Raw genomic sequence first — 18,273 nt, forward strand, 5'->3', positions numbered from 1 at the left:
TGATCGAGCCTGTCGTCCTAATTAACTGACCAGTCCATGTCTCATGTCTGAAACCGAAATAGTAGCTATTAGGTAGTACGTACTGTACAATACACGGATTGTCTAGATAGCTACCTAGATTTTCTCCTAAAAGAATTATGTCTGTCTGTATGTGTTGTATTGTATGTACGGGTACGACTCCTTTAGGTGTGGTGCAACAACTAATTAGGTCGGCATGCCATCCTGAATTCCATTGCATGAGGAGTGCAGTGCATGCCTCCCTATTTCTAGGACCTTTTCTCTCCCTGCCTGGCCCATTCAGATACACATGCACATGCTCGCTCAGACCTGAACCCGCTAGCTTTTGCATGTTCTATAGCAGAGAGCTAGCATCGTCGTCTGATCGAGCGATCGAGGTGGTCTGGCAATGGAGGAGTCCTCTTGCAACACGGTGCCCCCGGGGTTCAGGTTCCACCCCACGGAGGAGGAGCTCGTCGGCTACTACCTCGCCAGGAAGGTCTCCTCCCACAAGATCGACCTCGACATCATCCAGGAGGTCGACCTCTACCGGATCGAGCCGTGGGATCTCCAAGGTACGTAGTTCGTTCGCCACTTCGTCGATCCTGCATGCAGAGCTCGGTGGTTTCCAGTGGTTAATGGAGGCTGACCGAGCTGTGTGTGTTGATTGATGGCAGAGAGGTGCGGCAAGTACGGCGGCGGAGGAGGCGGGCAGGAAGATCCGACGACGGAGTACTACTTCTTCAGCTACAAGGACCGCAAGTACCCCAGCGGCACGCGCACCAACCGCGCCACGGCCGCCGGCTTCTGGAAGGCCACCGGGAGGGACAAGCCGGTGCTGTCCTCGTCCTCGTCGTCTCCGGCGAGCGTCATCGGCATGAGGAAGACGCTCGTCTTCTACCGCGGCCGCGCCCCCAACGGCCGCAAGACCGACTGGATCATCCACGAGTACCGCCTCCAGTCCAACGAGCACGCGCCCACACAGGCATGCAAATCTCCATCCATGCATGCATGGACTAGCTAGTCTCTCTTCTCTGCCTTGCCGATCTAATTCAGCAACGAATTTGGTTGTTCAATTGTAGTGCTAACTGATTTTGTGGGTTGATTTGATCGTTCAGGAGGAAGGGTGGGTGGTTTGCCGCGCGTTCGTGAAGCCGGTGCCCAACCAGCAGCACAGGCTGTCCTACGGCGGTGGCGGGTACCCGACGATGAACGGCAGCTACAGCTCCGCCTCCAATTACTACTACTACGACAACCCTAACGCGCGGCTGATGGTCGCCGGCGGGGGTCCGCCACATGATCAGCATGTTCTGGCGGCGGAGTCCAAGCAGCAGGTGCAGCTGTTCCCCTCCGACCTGCCGCCGCCGCTCCAGAGCCCGACCTTCGACGGCGAGGGCGAGGGCGACATCTCGCAGATCAGCGGTGGGTGTAGCAGTGCTGATCAGCAGCTGGCCGCTGCTGCTGGGACGATCGACTGGAACCTGTGGAGCAGCTTGCTGCCGTCCACGGCGCCACAGCTCTTCCACGGCCAGACAATGACGCCGCCGCCGGCAGCCAATTCGAGCTCCTCCAAGAACACTTAACGATATATATATTTGATCCGGAGGATTCAGAGTATCTTGACTGATTAATTGTTGACAATTTGATCATACGACGGAGTATGTATGTTTGACGACTACTTGCCATTTTTACACGTGGCTAATTAGTTTCCACTTTGATTCTAGTAGGTCATAGGATGATATATACAAATATACTTACAATACATCAACATATATACGTAATTTCAGTAATGGGATTTGGAACACAGGATTGATCAACCCTAGTTAGCTAACTAGTATTTTGTCATGTCAATTTCTCCATATGAAGCTCACATCACTACATCATTGTATACTTGCATTGGCATGTATAAAGAGCGATTTTATTGAGTTGTTTGGAATTTTGTCAACACAGTAAGACTTATATATTGTCTTTCTTTCTTCTTATCCCCCCCCCCCCCCCCCCCCCCCCCCACTTCTTCAACCATTCTTTCTCCCACAAAATCGACTTATGAAAATTACAAATTCAGTCAACTTACATATACTATTGCGGACTTATATTAATCTTCCAGCATATGTACTATAAGTTGTTTGCGGAGCTTAAATAGCATTCGTGTGGAGGACAGAGGATCCATGAACTTTGGGCGCGACAGTCTCGAGATCGACCAATGGGATATGCCATTAAGTTATTTTATCTTGTTGGAGCCTGGTTGCTTCGAGCTTTCAGCTTTATTTATTTACTTATATGAATGATACTACTCCCTTCGTTCAAAATTAACTGTCGCTGAAATGAGTGAATCTAAATTCCGTTATGAATTAATTGTCATTAAAATGAGTGAACCTGGTTGTATTTTTTAGATGAATATGTATTTACGAAAAAGGGTTTCCCCCCGCTGTATATATAAAGCACAATCACCACAACATCGAGTAAGAAGATACAAACGCACGCCAACACCACACTCAACGCACACACCCAAGGCGAGATACAAAGGTGCCGAGCACCGAAAACACCACCCCAACGACGACTAAGCACGACGAATATGTATGCATGCTTGATACTCTGAAGTCTGAACTTAATAATATGTGTGTGTGTGTATCATCTGAGGATGGGGTAAACTAGCCCTTCTTTTTGAAAAAAAAGGCTTACATAACACGTACGTACATCATCTTGTATTGCATATCCAAGTGCTTGTGTCGTGTGCACCTTAAGCCTATAGGGCGGTAGATATTCTTGGATATCTATGCATGTCCTTGTCCGTATGGTACGCAGAACCTAGCCGTGCAAGTGCACGAGTAATCAGTCTAGTTTGCATATTGCGTGACTTGACAGATTGGAGCGGCCGCGATAGCAACATCCACTAATCATAACACCAGATGGTACTCCTTGTGTAATGATCGATTTTGATCTTCCGTGATTCATGTGTTGATTTATACATGACCCATCACTCAAAAGTACTAATTTCCAGTTGCATGACTCTACCAAATTGAAGAATCATACTAGTGATGGTCAAACTTCCTAAGGCAGAGTATTCAGAGTGAAGTAAGAGAGCTGATAAAGGAGAATTCCAATCATGAATCACAGCTGGCTTTATCTAGTTTCCTAATTTTGTATTTTCAGTTTCCTTTTCTCTTAAAAAAAATTCAGAGAGATGTAGATGTAATTTTTGTTATTTCTGATATTTGCTGTACTGTCGTGATTGATGAAAAATAGATCGGAAGTTTTTCTGCCAAAAAAAAATTGGTGCGAGACATTTTTTTAAATATATAGAAGATAAATTATTAAGAACAAGAAGAAACACAAGATCAGTATTTGTTTTTGTCGGTAAGTTAGAGCAATAATCAGCTTAGTGCAAGGATGCTTGGGCGTGTACAACCAATAGCTTCTGAACAACATTCCGTACTAATAAAGGAAAAATTCTAATTAATCAAACAGGTTCTATGGTGTAGTGGTTAGCACTCCAGACTTTGAATCTGGCGACCTGGGTTCGAATCCCGGTAGGACCTTTTTTTTACTTTACCTCTTGTTTTTCACATGACTTCCATTCTTTTCACTTTCTTTTTGGCACTGTTTCTCCCCATGGACTTGTACTTTTAGTGCTGCTAATGAAAAGCATTGACAGTCAATTTATGCTCTTTTTAGATTTTTTTTGAGGGGTTGCTCTTTTTAGATAGGAAACTGTCATTCGATTTTAGAATGAGGCCCTTAAAGCAACTCTAGCAGACCCCGCATCCGTCCGGCCCGCAAAACGTGTTCGCAGTTCGCGGAAAAACGCTTTTGCGGGCCAGCGGGACGGCCAGAGTTGCAGACCCCGCATAACGGACCCATAAAAAAGGATATTCGCGGAATATGCTTTTTTACGGGTCGGCTATGCGGGGTCTGCTCTGGCGCAGCTCCTCCGGTCCGGAAAACCTAAATTTGCACCTTAATTTCATTTAGCATAATGCATTTCTTTGCTTTTTCAACAACATTGGATACATAAGACATTACCAAATCTTTGCTAGAATAGCAAGACCAAAGAAAACAAAAACCACAAGTATGCATTTTAGAAGATTTCCAACTTCCATAACTGCTCCCACAAGTTGGACTAATATCTTTTCAATGCATTCATTGTTTATCTGCGGAGTCTTAATTTTGCATTCTTCTTTCTTCATCTTTGGTTCGAAAGAAGTAGCCGTTGCTTCCCCTCTAGTTGCACATGCAGCCGCATCATCGCCTTCGATTCTACTAAGGAGTGCACCAACATCTATTAAGTTTCTTTCTATCAATAAATCAATGTATTGGCCTTCCCAAAACCAAAATGAGCATCCATCTTCCTACACAAAAGAATGAGCATGTTCGAAATGAGCTACCGCAATTGAAGCAACGAATGAGCTATCAAAATGAGCTACCGCAAGTGCACGTACCCCGTCGTTTTCGCATTTGAAGAACACCCATCCGGGGTGCTTCGGCTTGCCCGAAGTTAGCCGCAGCACTGTCCGCGTGCAGTCGTCGCACTGTATGAGCGGCATCGGCGAGCCACAAAGCCGTTGCGCGAGCGTCGAGCCCGGTGGACGGCCGGACGAATCCATGCCTGCAAACCGTCGGCGGTGGCGGGAGGACGAACCCGTACCTGCATGCGGCGATGCGCCCTTGCCGGGGCTGCGGGAGAGGCTCCCCGACCACTCCATCGCTTGGCGCAGACACCGGCGGCCCGCGATGAAGTGCCGCAGATCCGCAAATCTGGCGGCCCGCCGACGCAGGGGGGAGAGAGGGGAGTCCTCGTGCGTGTGGCGGCCTTTCGACATGCTCCTGCCGGCTGCTTTGGCCGGAATCTTGGGCGGCGGCGCGAGGGGGAGAGGGGAGGTGGTTGGTGGGGAAAGCGCGGGCTGAAATGTCCCCCACCAACCGCTTCCCGCTTATATGCAGGGCACCGCAGGGGCGAGGGGGGAACCCGCGAATACGCTGGTTGGGGCCGAGATTTTGCCGCGCCCCTCAAATTTTTTTGCGGGCCGGGGCGAGATGCGGGGTCTGATCGGACAGCTTTTCCCGCCCCGACCCGCATTTTGACAGTTATTTTACGGATCGGGACGGGATACGGGGTCTGCTAGAGTTGCTCTCAGGGCACCCACAATGTATTTCAAATTCATTTTTTGGGCTTTGGCACTAGTTTCTAACATTGTGAAGCCATTGCCAAATAAAAGATACAGTTTTTAGATAGGAAGTTGTCGCTCGACTTTAGAATGAGGCCCTTAGCGCACCCACAATATATGCCAAATTCATTTTTTGCACTGTGGCACTAGTTCCTAACATTGTGAAGCCATTGCCAAAAAAATAAGGAATCGGATACTCTATAAACTTGTACTGTTAGTGCTGCTAATGAAAAGTATTTACTGTTTGTTTATGCTTTTTTAGATAGAAAGTTGTCTTTCGACTTTAGAATGAGGCCTTTAGGACACCACACTGTATGCCAAATTCGTTATTTGGGCTTTGGCACTAGTTCCCTACATTGTGGAGTCATTGCCAAATAAAAAAAACAGGGAATCAGGATAGCTCCATGCGCCAATGCCAAATCCTGATGAATAATAAAGAAATCGTTGATTTGCATGTCCTCTTGTTTCACCCTGTGAACCTGTACGGTCAGTGTTGCTACTGAAAATCATTTACAGTTAATTTATGCTTTTTTAGATAGGAAGTTGTTGCCCGACTTTAGAACGAGGCCCTTAGGGCAGGCACAATGTATGCCAAATTCATTTTTTGGGCTTTGGCACTAGGTCCCTAGATTGTGAAGCCATTGCCAAATAGTAATAAAAAACAGGGAATCGCAGTACTCCGTGCGCGAGTTAAATCCACACAACCACCACATTTGTGTCTCAATTAGTACAAAACCACCACTTTTCAAATTGGTGCACTTTGCACCGTATCGAAATTTTGGCAGTAGCAAAAAACATTGAGCCAAAAAATAAACTCGTTTTGACGTGGCAAACCGCGAGCGGACGACAAGCTAGACGGCCCTGCGTTAACGACCAGGTCGGACCGGGTTGTTTGGGCCCGAGTGAAGCAAGGCGAAGCGGCTCGTTCGCTCGATACATTTTTGTCCCTATAGCGACGCTGACGACGGTCGTTCATGAAATAACGTGGCAGACGATTCACATTTGCGCGCATGGTAAAATCGAGCGGTTCATGCCCGCGTCGCCCAGTTAGTCCATTGCATTGACTGCCACTACCACTCGCACAGAAAACCGTAACCCACCGCCCCCTGCTTGTGTCGGTCGTTACCGCTGCTGAAAGGATCGATACGGTCGACTAGAGGGGGGGGGTGTTTGAATAGGAGACTACCAATTTTAATCTTTCTTGTCAATTTTCTATACCCCTATATAGTGTGCGAATAACTTTAAAAGATGGTCGTTGGATGAAGCCAATCCGACGGTGCAGAGATGGCAAATCCAAGCACTACTGGTCGTTGGATATTATCTACATTCCACCAGATTTTGCCACATGTACAATCTAGAAGACTCCATGGTTGAACTTAAGCATAATGCACAAACCTCAAAACACAAGCACTTCTCCTTTGTTCTAGAATCTTCCGTATCATAATTGCCCAAATTGTTTTCTACATGAATTGTCATTATTTGTTTTTACTTTATGCTTTACAACGCACAATTCCATGAATCTTAAAATAGATTAGCTTTGTTATAAAAACTAATTGATTTTGAATGAGATGAACTGTAAGCTACATCATTCATATATGACTCAAAACTTACATGCTATAATATGGTATTTATTCATAATTTGGTTGCCAAATCTCATGCGTGCAATGCACGTGTACCTTACTAGTAAGGTTTAGCGGATAAATAGGGTTCACTAGATATGCAACTAGGTGAACACAACCTATATTACAAGCAAGCTTAAAGCAAAGTATACTAGGCAACAATCTAATTAGCAAGCCAACAAGCATACAAGGCAAAGTAAAGTGCGGGAAAGGATTAACCACAAGTGAGGCAAGGACGCGGATTTTATCCCCAAGTTCACTCTTCCTTAGGGAAGAGCTACTCTCCGTTTAGAGCGGTGCCGGAGCCAAAGCTTGCGGAACGCCACGAAGGCTCACCATAGTCTCTTTCAGGTCACCCCCGACGGATGAGCCTCGAATCACTCGGGGTTGGTTTTGAAGGCGACCACCACACCTTTACAAACTTCTCCGGAGCACACCACAAGTAAGGAAGCTTCCGGAGGAACCTCTAACCGCCTAGGAGCCCAAGCTCCAAGAGTAACAAGTCAATGGGGAGGAAATTTTGCGGGGAACGCGATTTGGTTTGGTCCAGATGTAGATCGGGCCTTGCTCTCCCAGTCCCTAAAGTTTCAACAAGTTTCGGTGAAGGGATTGAGAGTATTGAGCAAAATGGAGTGTAGCAATGGTGGAGCTCAATAAGACATTAGGGTTAGGCATGGAGGAAGAAGAAGGGGGGCTTTTATAGTGTTCTTGCTCGGGTGGCCGTTTCTGCCCGTTGGACCCCGTGCGCATGGGGGTCAAAAGACCCCGTGCGCATGGGATACCCAAAGAGTTTACGCAGTACCCCATGCGCACGGGGGTCAAAAGACCCCATGCGCACGGAGTACCCAGTAACTTTCTGTTGCAAGCACTCTGAGTACCACATGCGCGCACACTATGGATTTAAGTGGTAGGAATGGGTAGGCTAGTGTATATGGTTCGGCGATGGCATTCCCACACAACATTTATCCACACCAACCCCATTGAATCGCTGGTAGACCACGCCTTTGACCTTTTTGAATTGGGGGGTCGCACATCTCCATCACGAAGCACTTGGAACCAATATCCTGAGATAAACTTTAGCAACCGATATTAGTTCTACTAATCACATTGTCATCACACCAAAATATAGTTTAAGTGCCACTTGTACTTTCAATCTCCCCCTTTTTGGTGCATTGATGACAACGTGGTTAGAGCATGGCATAAGGGATATGAACTTTTAAATAGCCATGTGACAATGATTGATCATAGTAGCTCCCCGTATATGTGTGCCCGGATAAATTAAATGATTGAGAACACATTTAGTACACACATAGGAGGCTCCCCAAGATCAACATTGTCAAGACATGAGATCAACATAATAAACCTATAACGGTGCCTAGATCTCATGAGATGGTGTAGTGAGCAAATAATGTGAGACACATAATAAACAACATAATAAGCACAATATAACCATTGCATAAGGTTCAAGATAAATGCTAGAGTCTCGGGAGCAAATACGAGTAGCTCACTCCCACACCAAGGCGCGCAAATAAGAGTATCTCAAGCCAACTAAAACAATCAACAAAGTAAAGAAACACGAGGCTTGAGATCTCAACACACACTAAAGAGCACCAACACACCACACCACTTCTCCCCCTTTGTCATCAAGACAACAAAAAGGAAAAAAGGCGACACACAGACACACTAGACAAGAGGTGGAGCGCTCGAAGCATCATCATCATCATCATCATAAAAATGCCATCCTGCCATCGGAAAGGAACGAGCTGTGGCCTCATTATCGTTGTCCTCGGACCCTGGCCCAACCTCCTCACCAGCTGCAGCCCTCACTGCCTTTTGCTGACATCTCACCAGCTTCTCCTTGTTAATCTCCTTAACCTGTCGGCGCTGAATAGACTGGCACATCTTGAACAAGTTGCTCATAGTCTTGAACAATGACTTCTTCTCCCCTCTGGCAAAAACAACCTCACAACCTCTCTTCTTGGCCTTACCACGAGGGATCCGTGCAGTGGAGGACATACTAGGAGTGTATGTAGCACGATCCTCAGGCATAGGATTGCGCCCCTTCTTGGAGGGCACATATGGAGCAGGAGCAGCCGGGGTCCAGTTGGAGTTGCGCTTTGGGACAGAAGTCTGATACGTCTCCAACGTATGTATAATTTTTTATTGTTCCATGCTATTATATTATCTGTTTTGGATGTTTTATATACATTAATATGCTATTTTATATTATTTTTGGGACTAACTTATTAACCTAGAGCCCAGTGCCAGTTTCTGTTTTTTCCTTTTTTGTGCTTTGCAGAAAAGGAATACCAAACGGAGTCCAAATGGAATAAAACCTTTGCAATGATTTTTCTTGGACCAAAAGACACCCAGGAGACTTGGAGTGCAAGTGAGAAGAGCCAAGAGGCGGACACAAGAGTGGAGGGCGCGCCCAGGGGGGTAGGGCGTGCCCCCTACCTTGTGGGCCCCTCGGTGACCCCCCGACCTAGATCTTCCTCCTATATATTCCCATATATTCCCAAACCACCAGAAGCATCCACGAAAACACTTTTCCACCGCCGCAACCTTCTGTTCCCGTGAGATCCCATCTTGGGGCCTTTTCCGGCATCCTGCCGGAGGGGGATTCGATCACAGAGGGCTTCTACATCAACTCTATTGCCCTTCTGATGAAGCGTGAGTCGTTTACCACAGACCTATGGGTCCATAGCTAGGAGCTAAATGGCTTCTTCTCTCTCTTTGATTCTCAATACCATGTTCTCCTTGATGTTCTTGGAGATCTATCCGATGTAATCTTCTTTTGCGGTGTGTTTGTCGAGATCCGATGAAGTATGGATTTATGATCAGCTTATCTACGAATATTATTTGAATCTTCTTTGAATTCTTTTATGCATGATTTGATATCTTTGTAATTCTCTTTGAACTATCGGTTTGGTTTGGCCAACTAGATTGGTTTTTCTTGCAATGGGAGAAGTGCTTAGCTTTGGGTGCAATCTTGCGGTGTCCTCACCCAGTGACAGCAGGGGTAGCAAGGCACGTATTGTATTGTTGCCATCGAGGATAAAAGATGGGGTTTACATCATATTGCTTGAGTTTATTCCTCTACATCATGTCATCTTACTTAAAGCGTTACTCTGTTCTTCATGAACTTAATACTCTAGATGCAGGCAGGAGTCGGTCTACTTGACATGGACGTGATGACTATATTTCATAATCATTGCCTTAGATATCGTCAGAACTTTGCGCTTTTCTATCAATTGCTCAACAGTAATTTGTTTAGCCATCGTATTATTTGCTATCTTGAGAGAAGCCTCTAGTGAAATCTATGGCCCCGGGGTCTATTTTCCATCATATAAGTTTCCGATCTGCTATTTTGCAATCTTTTACTTTCCGATCTATAAACCAAAAAACCCAAAAATATTTACTTTATCTTTTGTTTAGTTTTATATATCTATCTCTATCTCTATCAGGTCTCACTTTTGCAAGTGACCGTGAAGGGATTGACAACCCCTTTATCGCGTTGGGTGCAAGTGTTTGATTGTTTGTGCATGTATTGGTGATTTGTGTGTTGTCTCCTACTGGATTGATACCTTGGTTCTCTAACTGAGGGAAATACTTATCTCTACTTTGCTGCATCACCCTTTCCTCTTCAAGGAAAAAACCAACCAAGCTCAAGAAGTAGCAGGAAGAATTTCTGGCGCCGTTGCCGGGGAGATCTACGCCAAGTCAAGACATACCAAGTACCCATCATAAAACTCTCATCTCTTGCATTACATATTCACCATTTGCCTCTCGTTTCCCTCTCCCCCACTTCTAAAACTATTTTTGAAAGATTTGCCTTTTTCTTTCACCCTTCTTTCGTTCTTCTTTTTGTTTGCCCTTATGTCTTACTTGGTTTGTTTGCTCGTTTGCTTGGCATAATTGTGTATTTTATTGAAAAACAGTAAGAAAGAGTTTATGGATCCTCATCCACTTGCTAATCTTTTTAAGAGATCCAATTATGATGAACCAATTGCTACTGAGTTTTGTGCACTAGATTATCTTTATGAAGTTTTGCTTAAAATTCGTGAATCTGAAAATTGTGATGAAGAAATTTATGAAGTGATTCACGATAGCTCCTTGAATAAAAGCATGATTTCAATGGTTTTACTATAAATTCTATTGATGTCAATTGTGCTAATAATATGCAAAACCCTAAGCTTGGGGATGCTAATTTTTCTATCTCCACTACTTGTTGCAATGATCATGATTGGGGTGATAATGTTTCTTATGATATTGAAAATTTGTTTAATCCTCGTGATGAAAATGATATTGATAATAATGTTTACAATAATATTGAAAGTGTGTTTGGAGAAATCTTGACTTTAGTTAATGTTAATCCCACTATCTTGGAAGAGTGTCAACTTTGCATGCATGTGGATCATCTAGAGAACATGTTATGTGATAGCCATATTGTTGAATTTGAGTATGATCCCACATGTAATTATTATGAGAGAGGAAAATATGGTTGTAGAAATTTTCGTGTTACTAAATTACCTCTCGTTATGTTGAGATTGCTATTGTTTCTTCCTTCTTCCTTGCACATGCTAGTTTTTCATTGTCTTGATAATTTGTTTGCTTATAAAATGTCTATGCATAGGAAGTATGTGAGACTTAAACTTGTTTTTCACATGCTACATGATGCTCTCTTCATGTTTCAATTGATATCTTTCATGTGAGCATCATTAAAATTATCAATGCCTAGCTAAAAGGCTTTAAAGAAAAGCGCTTGTTGGGAGACAACCCAATATTTTTATTTTCTGTTTTTATGAGTATACACATTATTATCTCTGTAGTAATTGTGTTTTGGTGTTTTAATTAGTTTTGGTGTTTTAATTAGTGTTTGTGCCAAGTAAGACCTTTGGGATAGCTTACGGTGTCAGTCGATTTGATCTTGCTGAAAACAGAAAATTTTGCGCCCAGTCCCAGAACTTTTAAAAATCATAGAAGCATGATAAAATTATTATTATTTACACAAAATTAATATAAAAATTTCCTATGTTGTCCTAATTTTTTAGAATTTTTGGAGTTACAGAAGTATTCGAAGTATCTAGATTACTACAGACTGTTCTGTTTTTGACAGATTCTGTTTTCTATGTGTTGTTTGCTTATTTTGATGAATCTATGGGTAGTATCGGGGGGTATGAACCATGGATAATTTGGAATACATTAGATATTACACCAATATAAATAAAGAATGAGTTCACAACAGTACCAAAAGTGGTGATTTATTTTCTTATACTAACGGAGCTTATGAGATTTTTTGTTGAGTTTTGTGTTGTGAAGTTTTCAAGTTTTGGGTAAGGATTTGATGGACTATGGAATAAGGAGTGGCAAGAGCCTAAACTTGGGGATGCCCAAGGCACCCCAAGGTAATATTCAAGGACAACCAAGAGCCTAAGCTTGGGGATGCCCCGGAAGGCATCCCCTTTTTCGTCTTCGTCTATCGGTAACTTTACTTGAGGCTATATTTTTATTCATCACATGACATGTGTTTTGCTTGGAGCGTCTTGTATGATATGAGTCTTTAATTGTTTAGTTTTCCACAATCATCCTTGTTGTACACACCTTTTGAGAGGGGCACGCATGAATCTTGGTTTATTAGAATACTCTATGTGCTTCACTTATATCTTTTGAGCTAGGCAATTTTGCTCTAGTGCTTCATTTATATCTTTTTAGAGCACGGCGGTGGCTTTATTTTGTAGAAATTATTGAACTCTCATGCTTCACTTATATTATTTTGAGAATCTTTTTAAACAACATGGTAATTTGCTTTAGTTATAAATTTAGTCATAATATGATAGACATCCAAGAGGGATATAATAAAAACTTTCATATAAAGTGCATTGAATACTATGAGAAGTTTGATTCCTTATGATTGTTTTGAGATATAAAGATGGTGATATTAGAGTCATGCTAGTGAGTAATTGTGGATTGTATAAATACTTGTGTTAAAGTTTGTGATTCCCATAGCATGCACGTATGGTGAACCGTTATGTGATGAAGTCAGAGCATGATTTATTTATTGATTGTCTTCCTTATGAGTGGCGGTCGGGGACGAGCGATGGTCTTTTTCTACCAATCTATCCCCCTAGGAGCATGTGCGTAGTACTTCGTTTCGATAACTAATAGATTTTTGCAATAAGTATGTGAGTTCTTTATGACTAATGTTGAGTCCATGGATTATACGCACTCTCACCCTTCCACCATTGCTAGCCTTTTTAGTGCCGCACAACTTTCGCCGGTACCATACACCCACCATATACCTTCCACAAAACAGCCACCATACCTACCTATTATGGCATTTCCATAGCCATTCCGAGATATATTGTCATGCAACTTTCCACCGTTCCATTTATTATGACACGCTTCATCATTGTCATATTGCTTTGCATGATCATGTAGTTGACATAGTATTCATGGCAAAGCCACCGTTCATAATTTTTTACGTGTCACTCTTGATTCATTGCACATCCCGGTACACCGCTAGAGGCATTCATATAGAGTCATATTTTGTTCTAAGTATCGAGTTGTAATTCTTGAGTTGTAAGTAAATAAAAGTGTGATGATCTTCATGTTGGGGAACGTAGTAATTTCAAAAATATTCCTACGCACACACAGGATCATGGTGATGCATAGCAACGAGAGGGCAGAGTGTGTCCACGTACCCTCATAGACCGAAAGCGGAAGCATTAGCACAATGCGGTTGATGTAGTCGTACGTCTTCGCGATCCGACCGATCCAAGTACCGAACGTACGGCACCTCCGAGTTCATCACACGTTCAGCTCGATGACATCCCGCGAACTCGATCCAGCATAGCTTCACGGGAGAGTTCTGTCAGCATGACGGCGTGATGACAGTGATGATGTTGCTACCGACGCAGGGCTTCGCCTAAGCACCGCTACGATATGATCGAGGTGGAATATGGTGGAGGGGGGCACCGCACACGGCTAAGAGATCAAGAGATCAATTGTTGTGTCTCCAAGGGCTGCCCCCCTCCCCGTATATAAAGGAGTGGAGGAGGGGGAGGGCCGACCCTCTCTATGGCGCGCCCTAGGGGAGTCCTACTCCCACCGGGAGTAGGATTCCCCCTTTCCTAGTAGAACTAGGAGCCCTTCCAAGTAGTAGGAGTAGGAGAGAAGGAAAGGGAAAAGAGAGGAGAAGGAAGGAGGGGGCACCGCCCCTACCCCTAGTCCAATTCGGACTAAGCCTTTGGGGGGGGGGCGCAGCCTCCCCTCTCTCTTTCCCCTAAAGCCCAATAAGGCCCATATACTCCCCGGCGAATTCCTGTAACTCTCCGGTACTCCAAAAATACCCGAATCACTCGGAACCTTTCCGATGTCCGAATATAGTCGTCCAATATATCGATCTTTACGTCTCGACCATTTCGAGACTCCTCGTCATGTCGCCGATCTCATCCGGGACTCCGAACTACCTTCGGTACATCAAAACACATAAAATCATAATACAAATCGTCACCGAACGTTAAGCGTGCGGACCCTACGGGTTCGAGAACTATGTAGACATGACTGAGACACGTCTCTAGTCAATAACCAATAGCGGAACCTGGATGCTCATATTGGCTCCTACATATTCTACGAAGATCTTTATCGGTCAAACCGCATAACAACATACGTTGTTCCCTTTGTCATTGGTATGTTACTTGCCCGAGGTTCGATCGTCGGTATCTCAATACCTAGTTCAATCTCTTTACCGGCAAGTCTATTTACTCGTTCCGTAATACATCATCCCGCAACTAACGCATTAGTTACAATGCTTGCAAGGCTTATAGTGATGTGTATTACCGAGTGGGCCCAGAGATACCTCTCTGACACTCAGAGTGACAAATCCTAATCTCGAAATACGCCAACTCAACAAGTACCTTCGGAGACACCTGTAGAGCACCTTTATAATCACCCAGTTACGTTGTGATGTTTGGTAGCACACAAAGTGTTCCTCTGGTAAACGGGAGTTGCATAATCTCATAGTCATAGGAACATGTATAAGCCATGAAGAATGCAATAGCAACATACTAAACAATCAAGTGGTAAGCTAACGGAATGGGTCAATTTAATCACATCATTCTCCTAATGATGTGATCCCGTTAATCAAATGACAACTCATGTCTATGGCTAGGAAACTCAACCATCTTTGATCAACGAGCTAGTCAAGTAGAGGCATACTAGTGACACTATGTTTGTCTATGTATTCACACATGTATTATGTTTCCGGTTAATACAATTCTAGCATGAATAATAAACATTTATCATGAAATAAGGAAATAAATAATAACTTTATTATTGCCTCTAGGGCATATTTCCTTCAGTCTCCCACTTGCACTAGAGTCAATAATCTAGTTCACATCGCCATGTGATTTAACATCAATGGTTCACATCTTTATGTGGTTAACACCCATAGTTCACATCGACATGTGACCAACACCCAAAGGGTTTACTAGAGTCAGTAATCTAGTTCACATCGCTATGTGATTAACACCCAAAGAGTACTAAGGTGTGATCATGTTTTGCTTGTGAGATAATTTTAGTCAACGGGTCTGTCACAGTCAGATCCGTAAGTATTTTGCAAATTTCTATGTTTACAATGCTCTGCACGGAGCTACTCTAGCTAATAGCTCCCACTTTCAGTATGTATCTAGATCGAGACTTAGAGTCATCCAGATCGGTGTCAAAGCTTGCATCGACGTAACCGTTTACAACGAACCTTTTGTCACCTCCATAATCGAGAAACATATCCTTATTGCACTAAGGATAATTTTGACCGCTGTTCAGCGATCTACTCCTAGATCACTATTATACTCCCTTGCCAAACTTAGTGTAGGGTATACAATAGATCTGGTACATAGCATGGCATACTTTATAGAACCTATGGCTGAGGCATAGGGAATGACTTTCATTCTCTTTCTATCTTCTGCCGTGGTCGGGCTTTGAGTCTTACTCAATTTCACACCTTGTAACACAAGCAAGAACTCTTTCTTTGACTGTTCCATTTTGAACTACTTCAAAATCTTGTCAAGGTATGTACTCATTGAAAAAACTTATCAAGCGTCTTGATTTATCACTATAGATCTTGATGCTCAATATGTAAGCAGGTTCACCGAGGTCTTTCTTTGAGAAACTCCTTTCAAACACTCCTTTATGCTTTTGCAGAATAATTCTACATTATTTCTGATCAACAATATGTCATTCACATATACTTATCAGAAATGTTGTAGTGCTCCCACTCACTCTCTTGTAAATACAGGCTTCACCGCAAGTCTGTATAAAACTATATGCTTTGATCAACTTATCAAAGCGTATATTCCAACTCCGAGATGCTTGCACCAGTCCATAGATGGATCGCTGGAGCTTGCATATTTTGTTAGCACCTTTAGGATTGACAAAACCTTCTGGTTGCATCATATACAACTCTTCTTTAATAAATCCATTAAGGAATGCAGTTTTGTTTATCCAATTGCCAGATTTCATAAAATGCGGCAATTGCTAACATGATTCAGACAGACTTAAGCATAGATACGAGTGAGAAACTCTCATTGTAGTCAACACCTTGAACTTGTCGAAAACCTTTTGTGACAATTCTAGCTTTGTAGATAGTAACACTACTATCAGCGTCCGTCTTCCTCTTGAAGATCCATTTATTCTCAATGGCTTGCCGATCATTGGGCAAGTCAACCAAAGTCTATACTTTGTTCTCATACATCGATCCCATCTCAGATTTCATGGTCTTAAACCATTTTGCGAAATCTAGGCTCATCATCGCTTCCTCATAGTTTGTAGGTTCGTCATGGTCAAGTAACATGACTTCCAGAACAGGATTACCGAACCACTCTGGTGCGGATCTTACTCTGGTTGACCTACGAGGTTCGGTAGTAACTTGATCTGAAGTTACATGATCATCATCATTAGCTTCCTCACTAATTGGTGTAGAAGTCACATAAACAGATTTCTGTGATGAACTACTTCCCAATAAGGGAGCAGGTACAATTACCTCATCAAGTTCTACTATCCTCCCACTCACCTCTTTCGAGAGAAACTCCTTCTCTAGAAAGGATCCATTCTCAGCAACGAATATCTTGCCTTCGGATCTGTGATAGAAGGTGTACCCAATATTTTCTTTTGGGTATCCTATGAAGACGCACTTCTCCGATTTGGGTTTGAGCTTATCAGGTTGAAACTTTTTCACATAAGCATTGCAACCTCAAACTTTAAGAAACGATAGCTTAGGTTTCTTGCCAAACCATAGTTCATATGGTGTCGTCTCAACGGATTTAGATGGTGCCCTTTTTAACGTGAATGTAGCTGTCTCTAATGCATAACCCCAAAACGATAGTGGTAGATCGGTAAGAGACATCATAGATCGCACCATATCTAATAAAGTACGGTTAGGACGTTCGGACACACCATTACACTGTGGTGTTCCAGGTGGCGTGAGTAGTGAAACTATTTCACATTGTTTTAACTGAAGGCCAAACTCGTAACTCAAATATTTTACCTCTGCGATCATATCGTAGAAACTTTTATTTTTGTTACGATGATTCTTCACTTTACTCTGAAATTCTTTGAACTTTTCAAATGTTTCAGACTTGTGTTTCATCAAGTAGATATACCCATATCTGCTCAAATCATCTGTGAAGGTCAGAAAATAATGATACCCGCCGCGAGCCTCAATATTCATTGGACCACATACATCAGTATGTATGATTTCCAACAAATCTGTTGCTCGCTCCATTGTTCCGGAGAACGGAGTCTTAGTCATCTTGCCCATGAGGCATGGTTCGCAAGCATCAAGTGATTCATAATCAAGTGATTCCAAAAGTCCATTAGCATGGAGTTTCTTCATGCGCTTTACACCAATATGACCTAAACGGCAGTGCCACAAATAAGTTGCACTATCATTATTAACTTTGCATCTTTTGGCTTCAATATTATGAAAATGGTGTATCACCACGATCGTGATCCGACAAACGATTTTCATTGGGTGTATGACCATAGAAGGTTTTATTCATGCAAACAGAACAACAATTATTCTCTAGCTTACATGAATAACCGTATTGCAATAAACATGATCCAATCATATTCATGCTCAACGCAAACACTAAATAACATTTATTTTAGTTTCAACACTAATCCCAAAAGTATAGGGAGTGTGCGATGATGATCATATCAATCTTGGAACCACTTCCAATACACATCGTCACTTTACCCTTAACTAGTCTCTGTTCATTCTGCAACTCCCGTTTCGAGTTACTAATCTTAGCAACTGAACTCGTATCAAATACTAAGGGGTTGCTATAAACACTAGTAAAGTACACATCAATAACATGTATATCCAATATACCTTTGTTCACTATGCCATCTTTCTTATCCGCCAAGTATCTAGGGCAGTTCCACTTCTAGTGACCAGTCCCTTTGCAGTAAAAGCACTTATTCTCAGGATT

The 18,273-nt window shown here is 43.1% G+C and overlaps 1 protein-coding gene and 1 non-coding gene across 2 annotated transcripts; both read left to right on the top strand.

The window, feature by feature from the left end:
• Positions 1–125: 125 nt before the first annotated feature.
• LOC109763590 (NAC domain-containing protein 105) lies at positions 126–1,922 on the top strand. Its single transcript, XM_020322441.4, has 3 exons — positions 126–572; positions 675–982; positions 1,116–1,922. The coding sequence occupies exons 1-3, from the start codon at positions 407–409 to the stop codon at positions 1,578–1,580; spliced, it is 939 nt and encodes a 312-aa protein (XP_020178030.1). The 5' UTR covers positions 126–406; the 3' UTR covers positions 1,581–1,922.
• A 1,542-nt stretch (positions 1,923–3,464) lies between these two features.
• TRNAQ-UUG (transfer RNA glutamine (anticodon UUG)) lies at positions 3,465–3,536 on the top strand. The gene has a single exon. It is a non-coding gene; the product is annotated as a tRNA-Gln (tRNA).
• Positions 3,537–18,273: the final 14,737 nt, after the last annotated feature.

This window comes from Aegilops tauschii, chromosome 7 (assembly GCF_002575655.3).
Source record: "Aegilops tauschii subsp. strangulata cultivar AL8/78 chromosome 7, Aet v6.0, whole genome shotgun sequence".
In the NCBI taxonomy this organism is placed as follows: domain Eukaryota; kingdom Viridiplantae; phylum Streptophyta; class Magnoliopsida; order Poales; family Poaceae; genus Aegilops; species Aegilops tauschii.